The 17,076-nt window shown below is 31.2% G+C and overlaps 3 protein-coding genes across 6 annotated transcripts; all 3 read right to left on the bottom strand.

The window, feature by feature from the left end:
- Nucleotides 1–927: 927 nt before the first annotated feature.
- On the bottom strand, nucleotides 928–4,843 carry Ing3 (inhibitor of growth family, member 3). 2 transcript variants are annotated; one of them, XM_070304088.1, is made up of 6 exons: nucleotides 4,241–4,421; nucleotides 3,710–3,781; nucleotides 3,261–3,620; nucleotides 2,589–3,012; nucleotides 2,080–2,275; nucleotides 928–2,007 (listed from the first exon to the last, which is right to left on the bottom strand). In XM_070304088.1, the coding sequence occupies exons 2-6, from the start codon at nucleotides 3,735–3,737 to the stop codon at nucleotides 1,891–1,893; spliced, it is 1,125 nt and encodes a 374-aa protein (XP_070160189.1). In that variant the 5' UTR covers nucleotides 3,738–3,781; nucleotides 4,241–4,421; the 3' UTR covers nucleotides 928–1,890. The 2 variants fall into 2 exon arrangements, with proteins under 2 accessions (XP_070160189.1, XP_070160188.1); XM_070304087.1 differs by lacking the exon at nucleotides 4,241–4,421 and adding an exon at nucleotides 4,466–4,843 and having other exon boundaries at nucleotides 929–2,007.
- A 294-nt stretch (nucleotides 4,844–5,137) lies between these two features.
- Nucleotides 5,138–8,026, bottom strand: Tfb4 (transcription factor B4). Of its 3 annotated transcripts, none has more exons than XM_070304089.1 (6): nucleotides 7,870–8,026; nucleotides 7,286–7,782; nucleotides 7,088–7,210; nucleotides 6,880–7,015; nucleotides 6,671–6,707; nucleotides 5,138–5,403 (listed from the first exon to the last, which is right to left on the bottom strand). In XM_070304089.1, exons 1-6 carry the CDS (start codon nucleotides 7,877–7,879, stop codon nucleotides 5,313–5,315), a joined length of 894 nt encoding a protein of 297 aa, XP_070160190.1. In that variant the 5' UTR covers nucleotides 7,880–8,026; the 3' UTR covers nucleotides 5,138–5,312. The 3 variants fall into 3 exon arrangements, with proteins under 3 accessions (XP_070160190.1, XP_070160192.1, XP_070160191.1); XM_070304091.1 differs by having other exon boundaries at nucleotides 5,139–5,403; nucleotides 7,852–8,025; XM_070304090.1 differs by having other exon boundaries at nucleotides 5,322–5,711; nucleotides 7,870–8,025.
- A 432-nt stretch (nucleotides 8,027–8,458) lies between these two features.
- Nucleotides 8,459–16,905, bottom strand: LOC138937831 (uncharacterized). The gene is made up of 13 exons (XM_070304470.1): nucleotides 16,853–16,905; nucleotides 15,180–15,580; nucleotides 14,864–14,934; nucleotides 14,392–14,620; nucleotides 14,144–14,269; nucleotides 13,736–14,044; nucleotides 13,439–13,621; nucleotides 12,766–13,207; nucleotides 10,476–12,395; nucleotides 9,445–10,324; nucleotides 9,167–9,293; nucleotides 8,937–9,079; nucleotides 8,459–8,668 (listed from the first exon to the last, which is right to left on the bottom strand). The coding sequence occupies exons 1-13, from the start codon at nucleotides 16,903–16,905 to the stop codon at nucleotides 8,459–8,461; spliced, it is 5,094 nt and encodes a 1,697-aa protein (XP_070160571.1).
- Nucleotides 16,906–17,076: the final 171 nt, after the last annotated feature.

Raw genomic sequence — 17,076 nt, 5'->3', positions numbered from 1 at the left:
ATTTGGAGTGGATGTTGATTGCATCTAATAAATTAATCGAGAGAAGTCTTCATTTTGATAACGACACTTGTCACCACATGGTTCATTTTATTTATACATCATATCGTTTTATAGCGCTATCTTCGAAATCGGAATATCCTTCAAGATATGTATATAGAACGGTTTCGATATATTCGAATTTTACATCCGGGTATCCCACAAGGGTAATGTAAATAAACAGAATGACTGTTCCGTTATTAATTTTCTGTCGGTGAAAAGTTCGTCAATCGTCGGGAAACGTTGAAGCGAAGCAGTTGACTTGTACTCCAGAATTCTCCCAATAATTAAAGTTCAAGTCATAGATTGCAATAACTTGCGTGGGGCTCAGTATCTATTGTTAACGATAACATAAAATGTTGGAGACATATTTAGGGTATGTACTTGTACTCTGCCAATTCCAAATCTTCCTATTCATATTTTTTGTAATTTGCCGCAACAAGACAATTTGGCAAACTATGAAATTTATAATTTCCACAACAATATATTACTGCATTTATATATTTTTTATTATGTCGTGGCATTACATTTACAATAAATATTACGATAAGTCAATTTATCAGACTAAAACAATTGGAATTGTTTCGACTGGATTTGAAGAGAAACCTCTGACCGAGAGTGAATATATTTTCGTCGAAAAATTTGGAACGTATATTTATTGCATCTAGACAACTTTTATTACGAGAAAAAAGAAATTAAAATAAAGATAAAAATGAGATAAATACGAATTGTATTTATGCTAACACGAAGAGCGCGGTCAATTAATAAAAGTAAATGTAATTTTTTATCTTGATTATTCTACATAATTCATTTTATTTAAATGTCAATTTGTTGTAGTATCTTGTTCAAGAAAATCATAATTAGTAAGCGAATCTTGAATTTTCATGCATGAAATAAAATTTAAAACGTGTGTTGATTGTGTTTACTGAGTTTGTAATGGAAGGATAAATAAGGAGAGATTATGATTAAAATGATTTTGAAATATACTTGAAAATACAAAAGTGACAACTAATTAATTAGAACAAATATCATCACATTCACTTTGGCAGCAACTTTCGTTTTCGCATGGTTCATTTTATTCATACATCGATTCGTTACAATTCTGCTTTTATGTATTTATTTCAATTAATGTTCGTAGAACTTGCTTATATAGAGTGGCTTTGAAAGAGAAAATTGCGAGAAATATTTTTAAACGAATAAATTCAAAATTCATTCATTTCTCCCCTTCATCGAAAAAGTAAATTCTTCATTTTCAACATGTTAAATATCCCAACATTTGAATATCAAATAAAGTTTTTATTAAATTAAATTCCATTTACAATTACTTAAGAAATGGACTTATTTATTTATTTACAATTTAATTTACCGGAAAACTTTCGCTATATTCGATAACTAAGTGCCTCTAGAATTTAAATTCTCGACAAAGAACAATAAATTTCAAACTCGTTGAAAAAATACAGTATCTTTAATGATTCTCATATTTTCAAAATCACCTTGTATTCGTCCGTCCCGCTTCTTTTATTGCTCCGAAGTAAACAGCAGGAAGTGGAAACACACAACAAGATATTTAAAAAACTTTTCAAATCAAAATATCTTCATTAGACATATATACTTCGATATATATCTATAACTTTGTCGTTTCGTGTATATTCGATCGATCACAAAGAAGAGTAAGTCCAAAAGTCGAAAGATGACGCGAACTTGGAACAACATATTGAAAAATTCATACCTAATAAGAACTTCTAATAACGACTTCCTAAGTTGATACAAGATGGACAGTGTCTAACAGAGGTAGAGCAGCGATGCTTTCTCGACATGATCAACGTTTCTCCACTTTTTTTTCTTCTTATCTAATCAGTTCTTCCGCCCACCGCGTCTCTTCATCGAAGACGTGCACTGGGGGCAGTACCATTTACCCTTGGGTGGCGCGCTAATGCCCACGCAAGCGTAATGAAACCACTCGAAGGGGCACTAATAACATAATTAATGTCGTTACAAAGTTTATCCGCTCTAACGTATTTCGAAAATATCGACAAAACTTACGTCTGAATTATCGCAGGCGACCATATCGCCATACGACACTTGATTACATATGCAATATCGCGGCTCGTTGGGATCGCACGTCCATTCCGGATTGTCCGGATCCACTACTTGCATAGTTGTTACTACGGGTGGCGATACAGGCTGCTGAACCGTGGCTGCGATTACGCTTGAACTCGGCACAGTGGCAGTTACTTTCCTATAATTCGAGATTGCAACGTGTTTTTTAAGAAGTCATGTAAAAAAATTCTTTATGAAGACAAACGAAATTATATATAAAGTATTGTTAATTTAAGATTTATAATGTAAAGTATTCAATTGATTAATTTTAATTTAAAATATCTTAGAAGAAATATCAGATCTCTCTCAAAAATCCACTAAAATATATAAAATATCCTAAACGTACATTTTTGTAACATAAGACATCCATTTCATTAATTTCCACCAGAGACATTCAAAATATAATGAATCTAAATAATTAAAATTTTCATAAAAAATTTCCTTTTATTTACTTTTTATGCTTCTTTGTAGTCTCCTGGATGGCTGCGATAGCAGTTTGCGCTGCGCCGGCTAACTCTCTGCTGAATTCTGCTGCATGTACGCCGCCAGTATTAATGGCCTCGTAGCTTGCTTTCAAACTGGCAGAGCGTCTGCCTTGCTGCATCGACTGTGTGGCTGCGATCGCTTGGGAGGCAGCCGCCGCGATGGCATTACCACCTGCCCCGATATGACCGAGATTGTAGCATACTGATCCCACGGAATTAGCGATAGTTGCTGGCGTCGGCGCGACATTGCTCGTTGCGATAATAGGCCCGGAATTCGCTGACGCTGGCCGCGACTCTGGCAGACTCGTCGTCGCCGGCAATTTCTCAATCGCCAGTCTTTTTTCGACAGACGTGGAAGACGCGTTAGAGTCTCGCCGCTTTTCTGATCGAGCTGAAATTTAAAATAAAACTTGGTGATTATTTTTGTCTAGGAATATTGTTAGCAATTATACTTTATTTTTTGATATAACAGATTTGCTCTAATCGATGAATTTTACAGACAATTCAATATTTCATCTTGAAAATTTGCCTGCAAGAAGTATTAATGTTTTCGTGAATTTAACATAATATACTATCTTTATTTATCTTTAAAAGTGGAGAGCAGTTGACATGAAAGAAAAATTGACATTAGAAACTTACAATGACTATGATTATCCCGCGTTCTGCTTGGTGTAAAACTGTAACGATTTTCTTTTTGGCTACTATTTGTGGCAGGCTGGTCCAGTTCCAAAGATCTCTTCTCCAAGATTTCGGTAATGCCCTTATTGTCCGCTTCCAGTTCCATCTTAAACTTATGCAGCTCCTGATCGAGCCTCCTCAGATACCTGTCTACCAAGTCATACATCTGATTAGCTAAATGCACCTTTTCATCGGCATCCTCCAGAGTCTTGTAGTATTCTCTTCTAATAGCCTCGTATTCCGCCTCTTTTTCGCTAGGCTTCATCTTCTTAGCATTGCAAAACAATGTCTTCACTTTCTTCTCCAGGCTATCCATAGAATCTGAAAATATCAAATAGATTTGTTATCATTGATATATTATTACTGCTACTCTTATCACTGCTATATTTATTATATCAAAGAATATATACTTTGTACACCTAGATCCATTTCTCTCATCTCTGTAAATCGATCCCTCAATTCTTGTGGAAGATGTTCGATCACTGAAACACATATGATAAACATTAAAGAGAAATTAGCCTTTTGTAAGTTTAAACTTAAACATAATTACTTTTGAATTAGCTATTTATATTTCATTTCGTAATATTTGATATGATTTATGTTTAACAAAAATCTTAGAATTAGAAATATTGTGACTTAATATTAATATCTTTCTCACTTATTAACAAATTTAATAAACAAGTTTATTGCAAAATTAACAATGCTTATCATTATTATTCTTCTTTTTCATTATTATTTATCTTTATATTATATTAGCAAAACATCGGTGTTAATATTTATCCTAAATGATCCTAAAAAAGGAACAAACTATTAGAATCAATTTTTAATCCTAAAAATACGATATCCATGAAATTCGCCAGCAGAGTTTAAAAATTTTTTAATATTTTAATTATCTTCATTGCATAACAATAATTGGCTATGTCGACGAACATGCGCCTAACCTCTCGATGGGATATCGTGTCGAGTAGTAAACCCAATTTTCCATAATATTACAATAACAATTCGCGAACGGCTCTAGTTGGGATTGCAAAAGGAAACGCGGATCGAGACATAAACAAAAATGGCGTTCGTCGTGGGTTCGCAATTTCGAATCGAGGCGGTTTTAGCTCCACGAGACGAGGTTAGAATCTCGCTGGTGGGTCGAGCGAGACTCTCATCGTACGCACTTTCGACGTAATCCTCGAGGTAGAGCATCTTCCCGCGTCGCCGATCGTCCACGATCAGTATAATCGACTAATATCCTCTCGTGGCCGGGAAGTCGTATAATTTCGCGTCAATTTTTTGGGTAAAGAGCTGCCCGATCGAAAGCGTGCTCGCGTGTGTCTGTCCAGCCCCTCCGCCTCCGCATTTTTTTCGAGGCGCTTTTAACGCTTTTCAAGCCTATAGGCTGCGGCTCTATCCGAGGGGTTTTCGAAAATGTATGACTGGTATAACAACGGAGTTGTCGAAGAACGATCTCGATTAGAATAATACAGCTCGATTTCTGATTATTCGGAGCATTGTCATCTATCTCGCCATATTACACGTGAGACAGGAATGTAACTTAAAGGGTCCGGTGCCCGATTAGAGAGATATATCCTCGATTCGTCTCTATATTTCTATCCTTGATTAAATTCCTAAAATAAATTTCTAAAAAAAAAAAAAAAAGGGGGGGGGGGAATTATTAGTTAAATTAAATTTCATTGATTGAAGAAGAGGGAATTGTCAACTATTAGTTCACACATTTAATTTTAGAATATTCGTGTGCTGTTAGCTATAATTTATAACTCTTAAATATATTAAGTATTTTTAGATATCGTAAAGAGAAGATCAAAAGAAATAAAATTATCTTCGTATCTTTTAATTAATTTTCAAAAAATTCACCGCATAAGAGTATAGTCATTCTTTGTCTTTTTTTTCAGTATAATGATACGACGAAGTCCCACACGCATAGAGATGCGTTTAGATGACCTGCAAGAATATGAAGAGATAAGAAAAGCACACGAAGCCAAAAAGGATCCCGAGAAAAAATCGTCATCTGTTATGAATCCTCCCACGTGGGGGGGCAAGGCTCCTCAGAGCGAAATCCAGGAACGCATTGGTTACATACCGCAACAGCATCCACCTACGCATAATCGAGCCACAACATAACAATGGACGTCGATATACAAATCAGATGAACAGGCAACAAAATTATGCCAATCGATATATTTTTTATTTCGACAGTTGATTAATTTCTATTTGGTAATAGTCATTAATCATTGTGATTTATAAATTATATATCAACCTCTTTTTATATTTTATGACATTCTTTTTACATGTATATAAAGTATAATTATTATGGAGTATGTAACATATTAATGAACGATATCTATAGTTTTTTTTTTTTTCTTTATCTTCATTGGCATAGGTCCTGGCATCTTGAATACCGTACTTAAAAAAAAATAAAATGAAAGATTAGAATGTAATTCATAATTATATATCAAATTTAACTGCAACTATAATTAATATAGTGCAATCAATATATTATATGTAATATGTCATAAATATAGTATTTATTATCACAGAGCATTACATATAGGATGTCCTATCAAAAATGGTCACTCCCTTTTATCTTTTAAACTAAAAGAGATAGACCGTAATAAATATATATTAAATTAAATGGTTCAAACTGAACTCTATTGTGAGCATAATGGTTGCTTTCAAAAGCTATCTGTGTTAACTAACGGAGAGGTATGCATAATTTTTTTTATAATAATGTGATTATTTCGATATGATAAAAGTTGTAGCATTGTTTGAAACAAATACAACAATGCATGATATAGTGTAAATATTTTATATATTATACATTTTATTAACTTGAAATATCGCAACATCTACCTTTTCATGTTCAGCCTCGCGATATGGCCAACTTCGGATTTAATATTATAATTAAATGACAACATGACATATATCAACCTCTAATGCACGAGTCAGAAGTTGGCCATAACGCAGGGCAGAAAGTGAAAAGATAGACATCGCCCGCGATATTTCAAGTCGATAAAACTCGTACAATATGTAAAATATTTACATTATATCATATATCGTTGTACTCATTTCAAACAGTGCTACAACTTTTATCATATTGAAATATTCACATTATTATAAAAAGATTATTCATACCTCTCCATTCGTTAACATAGATAGCTTTTGAAAGCTACCATTATGCTCATAATAGAGTTCAGTTTGAACCATTTAATTTGATATATATTTGTTATGATTTATCTTCTTTAGTTTAAAAGATAAAAGAGGGTGGCCACTTTTGGTAGGATACCCTATATAATAGATAATTATATATAATAGATAGCAATTATATATAATAGTGTCTATTATAATATTACAAAAATACTTACTGACAAGTTGTACATATTGGACTATATTTGCAGAAAACTATAAAAATAATAATTCAATTGTTTTATACATTATATTACGTTAATACATTGAGTATTAATAAATAAATTGAATATTATTGTCAACATTATTGTTTAAATTTAATTTCATCATGCTATATATAAATTAAAATATTTGTGGTTATTTGATATAATTGTATAGTAATACTTACTTGACAAACATATGGAACAAACATATCCAATGTCAATAAGGTCCTGATGACAGAAGCATGCTGCTCTATAGTTTACCTTTACTGGTGGCGGCAAAACTAATTTCGATCTAACACTGGGATCTGGCAGGAAAACCCACTAAATCATAAAAGAAATAGTGTATATATTTTTATTTCAATTCATAATTGCATAGAATTAAGCATGATTTACCAACAAATATTGCAGCAATCCAGCAAGCTGTGGCACCTGCAGATAATTGCCACCAGTAATTTCACAGCCCTGTTGCAAGAGTGTCAGTTCTTGATCCAGACTGCACACGTCCAAAATCACATTCTGAAAACATCCAGGCAAATCTTTTTCATTACATATCATAATCATAAATCATTATATTAGAAATCTAATAAATACCATTCTCTGTGCTGTGAAAAATATGTTCATATAGTTCATGTATTGTATGGCTGAATCGTTGCTGGCAGTGATCACCAATATTCTAGGATATAGTTTTTGGCTAGCAACCTTTTCTCGTTCCAATCGAGCAATGTAACATAATGACATACTAAGGGCACCCGAAATGAGACTTTCTGTGTTTAATGGAGCATCCATAGAAATCTCGTTGATAACTAGCTGCAACTGTTGACGTACTGTACGCTCTATCATGGTAAACTTTTCATACTGGCCATCTATCTGTCTTATTTCAGCCGCGTTCTCGCACGGGTAGAGAAATTTGGCACTGTGACCATGGCATGCCATGATTGCCAGTTCATTATTAGACGACTGCATGAGATGAGCATTGGCAAAGACAATCATAGAGTCCAAACATTGTGACAATATCTTTGTCTCTTGTTTCACTATTCGTTGTACAGGATTGACATCTAATACGATCACCAACAGGCTCGTTTCTATTTCTGAAGATTTTTAAATAGATAAATATATAACTAAAACTTAATTTTACAAATAGTAACAAATAGTTTTACATAAAAATGTTAATATACCAGCCGTCATTTTGCTGAAATTGTTAAATAATTTCTATAATTTTAAATTATTTATTTATTTTAATCAAAAAATATTTTTGTAAATATCATGTTTATTCCGATGAAAGTTTTTTCTTCTTGCATTAGTATTAAATTTCCGAATTTATTAGAGGTTATGTTGAGATTAAACAAACTGCTGCGAACGCCTGAAAACAAATGTGGCTAGAATCTGAAGCTTCTATTGAATTTGTGAAATGGTCTCTAATGATAAAAATGTAATTTGATTTATTCTTTATAGCTGAATAACTTTATAAAAGCTAATGCAGCTAGTTCAACTATGAAAAACAGATCATTTATCAAGTTTTGAGAAGAGGAATCATTATCGATAAAATTAATAAGATTTTCGTAAAAGAAAAAAAGATTAAAATTTTATTATTTAAAAATAAATTGTCAATTTTGAAAAAAGAACAGCAGATAACTGATAAAATATACAAATATTGAATAAATTTATATTAACAAAATATGTATTAAAAAATTTAAAGTGATTAATTACATTTAATGAATATTATATACAAATATATCTATATATAAATTTATTAAATAAAAATTACTAGTAGCAAGTAAGATCCTGAACTTCGGAAGGCAACCATGGCTTATAAACGTATCCATCTGATTCTTTACTGGCCATATATGTGAAGAAGATTCTCTTAAACGACGTAGAAGGGAATTTTCCAGATTCCATGGTATCCCATATGGTACGGGCGTAAGAAACGCGCGCTTTACGTACTTTACTGTGGAAAATTGCCCTTGCCTCTTGAATCTGCAGAACGCAAATCGATATATAATTATATATTTGCTTCAAATTGGCAGATAAATGACTAATTTTAGATTTAAAAGAATTAAAAATTTCTATTAGCAATTATATCAAAAATAAAAAAAGAGAAAAAAGACATAAATTGAGAAATCAGAAAATATTATGAAAGCTTTGAAATATATATGAATTATATGGGATGTTAGAAGTTTAATATATGTACGTCTTTTATATTTAAATTCACAAATATTAAAAATAGTTGATATTGATAGTTGACCTTTTCCTTTATTTCTTCAGCTTGATTATAGGTCAATTTTTTTAGCTGACACTTCGTCATATGTAGTGATGGTTTCTCAATCTTTGGCATTCTCGCCGTTTCTAGTAAGTGCCACGCGCGAACAGTCGCTCGCATCAAATTTTCTGAGAAAATAGAGAATCATAATAATAAATCAAATAAAAAGTAAGAAATGTAAGTGTCCTAAAAATGACATTTTTTGAGCAAATTACTTTTGTCAGTTTCCGTAAAGGTGACGCACTGCCTGTACATAATCCAGTCTTGAAATTGTGGCATTAGATAGCATTTCGGCAACTTGGCGAATATATACCCTTCTGCAGCCATTTTCTTCAATTCAGCCTAATGTTACATTTTAAATTCGAGATATATGAATTCATATATAAATCAATAAATGATATTGATATCATAATTAATCATGAGGTAATTAATTGATAAAGATATGAATATTTTTCGAAATTATTGGATTAAGAAAGGAGATGGATAGAAATACTTTTATTATTGCCATAAGATTAAGCTTGCTATCTATACGTTTCTCATCATCACCATCACTTATCAGATGCCTTTCATCATCAATCTTCTTGCCTATCTTATCGATTGTTTGTTTGTATAATACATCTTGTTGTACAATCTCATTAGTGGTTTCTTCGAGATATTTTTCCTTTTTATGAAATACTTCACTAGCAATTTTTTGATGAGATTTATCTTTGCGATATTCTATCTTGTTGCCAATTTTCTTGCTTGGTGATTGTAATCCTATTATTTTTTTGGACCTCTTCTTTTCTACATCCATTTGACTTAAATTTGTTTCGTGGCACGTCATTAATTTCTTTTTATCAGAAATTTCTTGGTAATTAGGATGTAAACAAGATGCATCTTGTTTACTCTTATCCTCAAACACTTCGTCCCTTGCATTTTTTCTGCGCTCCATTTCTTTTTTCAACGCGGCGTCTTTCCTCGGCAATGGACCCGGTGGAATATTCGTCGGCGACCAATGTCGATGTAGAATATGAGCTCGTAGAATATGTTCTCTGCTTGGTTGTGGTGTTTGGAACGGTGTTGACATTTTCAGACCATCGATTACCTGCTGAGGCGGTAACATAGAAATATTTTTTGCCACATCCGATATACAATACTTGATGTCTTTTTTATGTTCGTCTTCCAACGGCATTGTTTTTACGTCTGATATAATGAATTTCGTGTCTTCTATCATCGGTCTCGAAATATCGACAATCTGCATGAAAGGCTGCTTTTCTAAAGCCTTTAGTTTACCTTGGCGTGTCTTCCACTTAGTTCTCTCTTCATTTCGTTCCACGATCTTTCTTTCATATTTACATTCGCATACAGGCTTCACAACTTTCAATTTTCGAGGTCTAAAACATAATTAAATATTATAATATTTTTATAATATTTTAATACTAATAAATATTATTATTATTGATCGCGTTTAAGCAATGTTGAAAATTCGATAGATATATTAATATTAGACATTGCAAATTAGATATCAGGATTTTTTTTTCTAACCTGGCACTTTGAGCAAATTTCTTACAAGATGTCCAACAAGGAATATTATTCTTGCGCTGCGTAAAGTAATCCATCAATGCTGCATCCTTTAATGCTGTCTTCCATCTTTCTTCTGGCAATTTGGACTCCATCAATTTTCGTCGAGTTTCTGCAATGTCTTTCTTTTGATCTACAAAATGATTCTCTTCCCTGACGTTGTTACAACTGCATAGTTTTGATTTTTTCTGTATCTTCTCTACCAAACTTTTGGGACCAGAATATTTTTCTATTAGTTTTAATGTTTTGTCTGTAACGTGATTAATGCACATATCGTACGGCGATTCGGAAAGATCATATTCCGGGATGTATTCATTACTTCTTCGGGGACTGATGGGTGGTGTGAAATAAAGAACACCATCGATAATTCTATTCTCCTCCTCTACTTTCGTCTTCCTAACTCTTCTCTCATCTCTTTTCTTCTCTACTAGACCACCCATGTTATACATAAGGATTTTCTTCTTGCTCCTGTTTTCCCTACACTGACACGGTCGTCCTCCAGGGCGAACCGCTACTGTTTCCAAAGGATAATCTGGTTCGTAGAGATAGGTCAGAGTTTTTTTTGCTGGAAGTTCCTGCTCCGACTTTGTTCTCCAACCACAAGGTGCCTTACTAATAGCACGGCTCTCTTCTTCATTGACAGGAGAATCGACAATTATTTTTTCTGGATCACGTTGACTAATTGCTAGTAATTCTTTAGGAAGAATAGCCGGTTGAATGTCATCTAAAATAGCAAAAGATTTGAACATATTCTTTATTTTCGCCATTTCTCGCTTGCGATTGTTGAGCTTATCTTCATCCATTACAGTTTCCCTGTCTTTCTTTGTGGAGCTATATTTGGTTAGTTTGTTAACTCTGTCAGATTGTTTAACTGGTCTGCGAAATGATGATAAAGATAACTTCGTTCGTTGGTTCTTTTTTGTTCCGTATATTGACTTAAAAATTTTACTTGATAAATTTGTGCCTTTTTTGTTAACTATTATGTTCTTCGAAGGTATCCATTCTTTTCTTTTTTTCTTTTCCATATCTTCCAGTTTTTCTTTATCTTTGCTTTTTTCTTTTTTAATTCTTTTTGATAATTTTAAAGAGATTTCAGATATTTTTTCATTATTTTCCTTGTTTAAAATATTCTTTTCAACTTTCTTCAATTCTTGTGAGAAAGAGATGTTTTCTTGTTTTTTCTGCATATTTAATGATGAAGAGATTGTAGGAAATACTGGAGTAGTCAGTTTCAGGGTTTTCTCATAATCTGTTTCTATTATTTTCGATGGGGCAGTACGTAATATGTTCCAATAATCATCATAAGCAGGATAATCAGAATTGGGAATAAATTTATCCTTTTTTTTCTCAATTATTTTCTTCGTTGAAGTTTGAATTTCTTTCTTGATTTCTTCGATAGGTTCTGCCTTTTCTTTCTCTCTTTCTCTTTTTTCTTTTTCCTTTTTGTTTCTCTCCATCCTTATTACTTCTTTCATGAAAGGATTACGTCTGCAAGATTGATCGTCAGGATATGTTTTACAGGAATACGCACCTGACTCATTTGGTCTGTACTTTTTCCCGATGCACATTCCTTCGTCCTTTGTCCAAGGAATGTCATCTTCACTTATGGAAGGACTTACGTCTTTATTGATCATTTGCTGAATAGCGCACGTACAAGGTGGAACGTTCTTGACCAACGGAGATGCTGGAGAATCAAGTATTCGCGATGGTATATGTATGTTGTCTCTCTGAACACCTGATATATAATATCGAGTTTGGCCGTTCTCTTTGGTAATGCCATTGATAATGATATTTGTCTTGATCTCATTCTGCGAAGCAATCAAGTTGATTGGTGATCCTGTTGTCGGCTCAGGAGAATGCATTGTCATGAATCCTACGGCGTTCCTATCGTTAATAATATCCTTGTATTTTAAACCATTACATCATTGAATTTATTATAGTGTTTTAGTTTTTCTTTCAAAATTTTAAATCTTAGAACAATGTGATTATTTCATATAAAAAGACACACGAGGATTATTTAAAATTAAAGAATATTTGAACTCAAAAATGTGCCAAAATTTGGAGACCGAGGAATTAAAGAATTTGAATACTCATAAATAGACATTGGAATCAATAAAAATATCAAAATTTAATAAATAAAAATCCACGATCTCAAAAATTTTACGATTAATTGTTAAAATTACTATCAACTATAATTTATAGAGCTATTTTTTTAAAATCAGATGCAGTAATGTTATTAGACATTATCACTCACTTGTTTTTCTCACTATTGTCGATTGGCGCCTTGCTTTGTTGTAATTTCTCGTCGGTCTTTCGAGTCTGTCGACACGAACAACAGCTATCGCAAACGGGTTCAGGAAATGCCAATTTTATGGTTGTTTGCATACTCTTTATCAATTCATCAGCTTCTTCCTCCATCTGCTCGAAATTCTCATCAACATTTCTCAGCCAGTCTTGCCACTTTCTTGACAAATTTTCTCTGCCACTGGGATAGATCTTTTTAGGTCTATCATCAAGTTTCAGCATTGCAAAGAACTTTTCGTCGCTATTGCTGGGTGTCACATTAGTCATACCGGTGATCTCATAAGGACAATTCGGTAGATTCTCGTCCTGCGAGGTTGCACCGGCTATTATGTAGTGAGCACTTTTTTCGCCCAGCCAGGATTTTTGATTTGTTCTTGGTGGTTTTGGTGCATCTAAAATATTTTAATTTGTTGTAAAAAAAATTAAATTAAAATAAACTAATTAAAAAAGATTAATGTTTTTCTTTTAGTATATAATTTGTAATATTTAATATAATATTTTTAATATATATATTTAAAAAATATGTACAAATATGTAATTTTTTATCAGATTTTCTATTTCCAATTAAAGTTAATAGTTTAATACACAATGCTAAAAAAAAACATAATTGCAAAAGTTTATACCACAAATTTTGTATTCCATGGTTCCTGGTTTTTCAGTAAGTCTGCTGATTGTAAAATCAAATTTCTTGTCATCGTCTAGCATTCGATAACTACTGGAAGTTGTTGATTTTTCTGCTTTGAAATTTTCCTGTGTTGGGAAATCTTTAGCTCCATATATTATTTCTTCATCAATGTTCACTATATCTGTTTATAAATCAAAATTTCAATAAATATACTTATTTATGATATTCTGTATCAAGATAGACCAAGTATGTATACCCAGGATTACCATTTTGTATTTGATTCAAATATATTTACCTTTTGCATCATATTTACTAGAGGAACTCTTTTGCAAATCCTTTGTGCTGGTTTTTTCAAGATAGTTAATATAAATATCTTTCTTTTGCTTTCTAATCTCAGACAATGTTTTATCATTAATATAAAATTGATTGTGTTGCTTGAATAATAAAATTATTTTTGGAACTGTTGGAATAGTTCGAAATAGTTTGTATTGTTTCTGCCATTTCTGCAAAGCATTTCGATAACCGGCCCAATCAAGACACTTGAATAATTCCTCCTTATAAGGACAGCTGCTTTTCTGTCTTGTCAAAGGTATTGGTGGTTTTGCTAAAACAAAAATTATAGCTGTATTTTTATTTTGTTTCGTACATTTTAATTAAATATTGCTTAGAGAGATAACGCTATGAGATAATTAAAGAAACTTACGTTTTGGTGGCAAACTTGACATAATTATTGCTGGCAACCTCTTATGCAATTCGTTTACTGTTTCTGGCAATGTTAAAAATGCAATAGCTGACAATATTATTCTCTCGTTACAGTCATAAAATTTTTCTGCAAATTTAATAATTTTGTAATTATTATGTAAATAATTTTGTAATTATTATATAAATTCTGTTAAAGAATTTTTATTTTTGTTATCTATATCTATAAATAAAATAGAACGAGAAATATACTATATTCCTCCTTATAGAAATCACTTCTTGTCAAGAGTTTATAAATTTTTCGCAAAAAATCGACACTGTTCAAATTGCATGATTTATGCAATTCATTTATAATATTCGGCTTTAATTTGAAAAATGTTGAAATAATGCCAATAGCTATCAATGTCTTTCGTGTGCCATCTGTTTTTGTCTCTTCATAATCGGTACGCATCACATTTTCCAAGTTTTTTAAATTCTTTATCTATAAATTTTTATATGATTTTATGTGAAAATTTCCCGAAATATATATGACACACTTTCACAGTTATAATTTAATTTTAATTGAAAATTTCTTAAATATTAAGACAATATCTTATGTAATGAGAGTCCATCATTTATCGTAACTTTTTAATTGTTAATATTATATTGATTCAAGAGTTAAATTATATTTTTCTTTAAAACAAATCTCTTTATTTAAAATTAATTACTCATTTTTACATCATACTTGATCCAGGGAAAAGTCTTGATACCATCGTGGATACTTCCGATTCAACAATGTTTTCATTTCATTTTTAACTATAATAATTAAATAATATTCTATTTATTAATAATATACATACATACAAGAAATTATGTATACAATTACAAATAATAATCAAACTTTATTAAAGTAAATTTACTTATTTACAAGGATTCTTATATAAAATGAGATTTAGAAAAATTAGTATATTTTTATTATCCTCTACAATATCAACAAAAGTGTAATTACTTCATTATTTTATGATATTTTTATTTGAATAATTGATATAGTAAAGACTCACGTTTCTTTTCGACAATGCTCATGGCCTTGTCGCTCGCCTCGTTATAAATTCTTTGCTTTTCCATCCAAAATATATCCTTCGCCAATGCAATTTCATCTTCTAGATACCATTTTATAGAACAATCCTTTCTACCCAACAAACGAAGGTAATTCAATTTTCCGTTTTTCGATCGTTGCTGATCTCCAGCTTCCGACGCCTTTAGCTTCTTCTTTTCTCGGGTAAAACAAGGTGTGAAAAATTTCATTTGCATCTTAGATACTGGACATTCGTGCACAGAAGTTATTGCCATTAATGAAGATTTATAGGGTGGTCTTTGTTGATCGTATCTCGAAACAGGATCGAAGCGATCCAGGGAACAGCAAAATCCAAATGGTTTCAATTTTGAATCTTTCTTTGACCATCTATAAAAAATTAATTATATTCAGTAAATATTTTGATATTGAATATAGACAAATTAATGACTATCCAAATAACACTTTTGTAAATAGGGATAACAGAAATTTAAAGTAAAAAAACCTAATTTGCTCTATATATTAGTAACATTAATATAAATTACATAAACTATAATAAAATAAAAAGATGAAATATATGTTCTTTTCTAATCGCGAGAAAAAAAGAATTACAATATTTCTATTATTAAAAACTCTATGTAACTATTTTAATTGTGCTACAATTGTGTCAATTTTTATTTAATATACTTTTTTTATAAAGAATTCGATATTATTATTATTTAATTATGTTTCTCTACGACATAGAAAGAACATTTACTTATTATTGCGATGAAGCAACATTCGTGAACTAGAAGTCTTTAACGAAGTTTTGGACATTTTTGGAGGCAGAGATCTGAATTGTGTATATATATGATTTTCACTGATAAAATATGTTTTTGAAGATTAAATTTGTAATTAATACTTGTAAATTTAAAATATGTTATAAATAATTATAAAAGATGTAAATGAGACGATGACAGGCTATGTCTGAATGTAGATAAAATTTTTTAGTCCTATTTTGTTTATAATATATGTTAGTGTTATTTGCATTAGCCAAACAAAATTAATTAAAATGTAATAAATATATATTACAATTACACATAATTATATAATTACACGACACACATACATAATTCTATTATAACAATAAATTATTTGAAAAAAAAATATATATATATATATATATATATATATATATATATATATATACTCTTTTTATATTAAATTTTGTAGTTAAAAATAAAGAAAACTGTTTTCAATCTACGAGCATACAATTATAGAATATAATTTTTCATTTAGAAGTTTATAATTTTAAAATATAAAGTAGGAAATATGCAGGATGTCCCACAAAAATTGGCTACCCCCTTTTATCTTTTAAGTTAAAAGAGATAATAGATCCATAACAAAATATCAAATGAAATATGATTCAAACTGAACTCTATTGTGAGCATATTTGTTTTACTTACAAAAGCTATCATCTGTGTTAACGAATGTAGAAATATGCATATTATAATTTTTTTATAACGATAATGTGTAATATTTTGACATATTTTGACAATAAAAGTTGTAGCGCTATTTGAAATGAATACAATGATGCATGATTTAATATAAATATTTTACATATTATACAAGTTTTTTCGGCTTAAAATATCGCGGGCGACATCCATTTTCCCATTTTCTCACTTTCGGCCCTGCGATATGACTAACTTCTGGGTGACTTTTGGTGGGATACTCATTGAAGAATACCGAGTTGCGTTCGAAAATCTTCTCGTTAGAATAAAGTAGCGTTTGATTGACCAATCGTAACAAAGGGAGTTAGGATTCTGTTTGTTCTTATTGGTTAATCAAATGCTACTCCACCTGACAAGTAGATTTTCGAATGCAGTCCACGACAATACAATCATATT

The sequence above is a fragment of the Polyergus mexicanus genome, unplaced genomic scaffold (genome assembly GCF_030449975.1).
Source record: "Polyergus mexicanus isolate NDT 795.1 unplaced genomic scaffold, iyPolMexi1.0 SCAF_11, whole genome shotgun sequence".
NCBI lineage: Eukaryota > Metazoa > Arthropoda > Insecta > Hymenoptera > Formicidae > Polyergus > Polyergus mexicanus.
The sequence above is the reverse complement of the archived record's forward strand: the minus strand, read 5'-3'. Positions and strand labels throughout refer to the sequence as shown.